The 4774-nt window shown below is 40.6% G+C and overlaps 1 protein-coding gene across 1 annotated transcript in view; it reads right to left on the minus strand.

Moving 5' to 3' along the window:
• The window catches only part of LOC107629877 (expansin-B3), a 4156-nt gene extending 2841 nt beyond the window's left edge, over window positions 1-1315 (minus strand). Inside the window, exons 1-2 of the mRNA XM_016332814.2 lie at window positions 967-1315; window positions 321-621 (exon numbers count right to left, since the gene is read on the minus strand). Coding sequence (XP_016188300.1) covers window positions 321-621; window positions 967-1147 — 482 coding nt within the window. The 5' untranslated portion in view covers window positions 1148-1315. The remainder of the gene's footprint in view (window positions 1-320; window positions 622-966) is intronic.

Genomic DNA, 4774 nt, shown 5'->3' on the forward strand with positions numbered 1-4774 from the left:
AATGAATTAAATTAATAATTAATAATTAAAAATAATTGTAAAAATAATAAAATTTTATTATCTTCTAGAATTTCTTTTTAATTAATATTGCGACATTAATAAAATATGAAAAAGTCTATGGACCAGTAATTTTATTGAATTTTGGTCAGCATATAACCAGCAGAGAAAGGTGAGCCATTGGATAAAATCTCATACCAATCTCACACTATTAAATCATCATTGATAATTATTTGATAGCTACTAATCACAAAAGTTGATCATCAAATAAACCTTCTTAAAATTTATTACTTCGTAAAAGAAAAGAGATGGAAAATGCTGACCTTCGGTAAATGACGGGGATTTGACCACGGTCCCTGATCTGGCCGTTCTCGCCAGCGATAGCGAGGCGGCCAAAGGCGGCACCACTGAGGTCGAAATGTGTTTGGTCAGAGGGGCAGCCGGGGCACTCGTCGGTGATAATAACCGTCACAGCTCTCCTTGAGCATATAGATGAGTCAACACACTTCACCTTGTAACACGCGCCGCACCCTTCACCATTCATGAACAATAGGGGACCCACTGCCCCCACCCTCGCCCTCAATGGCTTCACATCCACCATGGTCCCATACCCACATGCTCCACCTGAATTCCCCAATTACCCACAAAATGTCACTAACAACCGCCAATTTATAACAAATTACATCACTGACGAATTCATGTAATTATATGGACGAGTTCGGTATTTACTCATTTACGCGGAATTAAAACAGTAAAAAGTGAAAACGTCCATTCGCGGACATTCGACAATTGAATAGTAAAAATCATGTGACTTCAAAGTGGTTAGCATTATTATGTTCATAATTTTATTGCTTCTACCTTCATATTTTTCACTCACAATCACAATTACCTGCAAAAATTCACTGATAACACTCGTTGAGTCAACTCAGCGAGTCATGCAAGTAATAATGCCAGAGAGAAGGAACTTACCGGTGCTGCCATCACCTTCGGGATCACCGTACCACGTGGCGGTCCCCGGATACCAATGTAGGTCGGTGGCATGGCGCTGAGGTTGTATCTCCGCCGCACACGGCACCATGAGCTTCAACACAATGCTAAACAAAAATAAGAAGCTCAGATTCGACGAGGCGAAGCTACGGTAGTCCGGCATTGTGTTTGTAAGAATAATGTGTGGGCGCGCCACCCCTGGTAGTAGGAGGGAAAAAAACGGTGTCGTTGTGGGCGTTGCCGACACTTAAGTGGCGCAAAGAGTGTGAGGGGGAGTTCAGGGGACTACTACTGAGTTTGGGTTTATTGAGTGAAACCGTTAAAAGGGTTTTTGGGTTTCTTATAGAAGAAAAATGCACCATCGTTTTGACATTTGTGTCCTGCGTTCTTTACGGTTATTTACGGAAGGGTGCCACTGAGTGACTTACTGTGGGTCCCACCGGTAGTTAAGGCGTTAATTCCGCATTTGCGCGCGTAATGGGAGGTCAGGTTGGTCATTTCATGTTTGAAACGAAGAAAGCAAGCAAAGCGAAGCGAGGCTTGTAACTTTGGAAGGTGAAATGCTCTTGGAAAACGATGTTTTGATTTTACTGACCCGAGATTCCGTACGAAAACGGTTGCAGAAGAGGTAGAGCTTTCACTATGCATAGAGCTCCATATGTGAAAACTGTGAAGTCAGTGGGAAACTGCGAATGAGATTTTGTTCATCGTTGACTTTTGGCATTTTAACATTCTCTATTAACATTTTATGTAGCATCTTAAATGGAGGAAATAATTTTTATTATGGCAGCATATCTAGCGTTTAACTAAAAATTGGTACGTTTTGGTGTTTTACATGCGTGTAATGTGCAGAAATTATTTCTGGGTCACTTTATCTAATTTTTACGATAAACATAAATTGTTCCTGACATTTTTTTATTGTTTTTAACAAACTCAAATTGCCCCACGGTTCTTTTTTGTTTTTATCAAACTCATAATTTTTTATTTTTTATTTTTGGGAGCGTTTTGTGGCCATTTTTTATAGGATTTGGATCATCTAAATTTTGAATTTCACTTTAAAGAGTAAAATTTGATCTCTTACCATTTATTTCATAGATGGATCCAAGAAAAAATATGAGAGAGAAACCATTCAAAGGTGAGAGATCAAACTTTACTCTCTAAAGTAAAATTCAAAATTTAGAGGATCTAAATCCTTTTTTATAATATGAAAAGTTTATTGATGTTTTTAATGGAAATAGAAGTTTTTGGTGTATTTGTATATTGGTGGACATGTCAGATACATATATTCAATGTGTGAGGACGTGCTGATGCAGCACGTATAGGGCGAACTGACACCATAGGGAGGGCGTCTTGCTGACGTGTCGATGTCTGATTTGAGGGCAGCTTCAACACGTGGGGGCGTGTTGATGACATGCCGCTCTCTGATTCGATGGCGATGCAACACGTGATGTGCGTGTTGAGTGCTCTCCCTATATAAAGCAAAGTTCGATATCATTTCATTGCGAAGAAAAGAGTTGTTTGAGTGTGTTTCTGGTGTGATAGAGGTTACCGCAAATTTGGTAGTGCATCGCAACGGTGAGATTATACGGAATACTCATAAGAGAGTGAGAATTGTGTGTGAGAATCCATTTTTGTTTGTGGTTCCATGTACAATGATGTTTATGGAGTTTCAGAACGGTCTCTGTCAAAGCGTGGAGAACGATATGTTAAGGAGAGTGAGCAGTATTCTATACCAGAATCCCGTTATAGTTTTTGGTAGTCTAATACAGTTTGATATTATGCCGATCATTGACGAAGCGAGTATGTAGAATATGTTCCATATGCACTGGCAGACTCAGATGCGACAGCTAAAAATTGAGTTGTATGTTGAGTTTGAAAACGTAGTGGCAGATAAGATTCAAAATGATTCAGATATAGAGGATGATAGAGTTGAAGTGTACGAAGGAATGAACAGTGACAAGGAATAGGACTTCGAAGCTGCTTATGAAGCCGGCCACGAAGACGAAGATGGTGATGTGGGAGTTGAGGCAGCAGTGGAGAATGTAGTGATTCCTCCCGCAGTTAGTCAACCGATGGACGTTCACATTTTATGCGTAACTTGGATCTTGACGCCATGCATGCACCGGAATTTCCGGAATATGTAAACATAGGTACGTGGTAAGTGAATAATACATTTTTCTTAATTTATATTTTGGATGGATCAATGAATGATGATTTATGCTTTGTGTAGATATTGCTGATTTTAAAGATAGAGAGTTCAAGATCGGAATGGAATATAGTTCTACAAAGTCGATCGTTGCAGCAATTAGAAGTTACACTATCTCTAGAGGAGTTGACTACAATGTGCATGAGTCTGAGTCATAAACGTTCTATGCAAAATGCAAGACGTATGGGCGTGGGTGTGATTGGCTTATACGAGCCAGCTTGATACGAAAAAAAAGTTGTTGGGAGATACACAGATACAACGATAACCACACGTGCACCATGGGAACGATTTCACAGGATCATTCCAAGCTGGAAGGGAATGCCAATCCCGCAACCGAGTGTTACGACGGATGCCCCATTCCGCTATCTACCTCGCATGTAAAACTCTTCAGTCATGAAACTGCACTCCGCGAAGAGTCATGCAATGCTCTTCCGGTAGAATGACTCTTGCTACCTTCGGGGCGGGGTGTGCATACCTGAACTGGCGCATCACTTGGTTCGCAGGGTGCCATTCGACACACTCGAAGGACAATAACAGAACAACGGTGTCACACACCTCAAGGTGTCCATGTAACTCATCGGGTATGATCAATCTTTTGTACAACTGCCACAGAAACTGCAACATATTATTAAAAAATTAGAACCCTAATACTAGTGTTGGATATTAACACATACAAATCCTAAACATTTACCTCCTTCATGTAGTCTATTTCCTGCCTAAATGACGCTGTGGTCTTTGATAACCACGTTGCGATTCATCCAGAATGACTCCACCTAAAACACGTAACATTAAAAAAATTAAAAAATGTGTCGTCAAACAAATATGCATCGTCAATAGAATACACAACTAAAATAGGAACTGTTACCTCCGAGCAACCAGTATGTCAGCCGCTGGAAGGTACTGTTTTGATACGGGCGCAATACATAGCATTCACTCACATGCACAAACAAACAAAAGATTAAGAAGGCCATTCATCTCCTTAGTATCATACCGTGATGCACAACACAGTGCCCTATAAAGATGCTGACCCCCAACTGTAAGTGTGGATTCGCTCAAAATCGCAGAGCAACGGTAGATACTTCGCGTGGGCATATGCCGTCGACTTATCCACAAATAGGGTCGAACCCAGTGAACAGAAAATTTGTCATCTCACGTATCTTTGAATAGACTCCAAAGTCTCCAAATGGCTCTGTGTCTCTGATACGGGGAACCCATACTAGCTTTATATAAGATTTAGTGGAACTATTCACAACGGATTTGTAGCCGAAAATCGCAATGCTCTGTTTCTGTAGGAATTTGCCACTACTATTTATCCAGCCGCTCACAACTTGTCCATCAATGGGTAGGCCAAATATATGAGCGACATCTTCCAATGTCACGGTAATTTCACTCACTGACAATACAAAGGTGTGAGTCTCCGGCCTCTACCTTTTCACCAAAATAGATAGTAAGGGGTAAAATTCTCTTATCACCCCAATTCTAGAAACATGGTAGAATCTCGTTGCTTGTAAAGCGTCTTCTACCATCAGGTTCCACGTCTCCAATGAATCCAATTTACAAACTATAAGATTCTTGTTACGGTGG

Source organism: Arachis ipaensis, chromosome B03, assembly GCF_000816755.2.
Source record: "Arachis ipaensis cultivar K30076 chromosome B03, Araip1.1, whole genome shotgun sequence".
Lineage (NCBI taxonomy): Eukaryota > Viridiplantae > Streptophyta > Magnoliopsida > Fabales > Fabaceae > Arachis > Arachis ipaensis.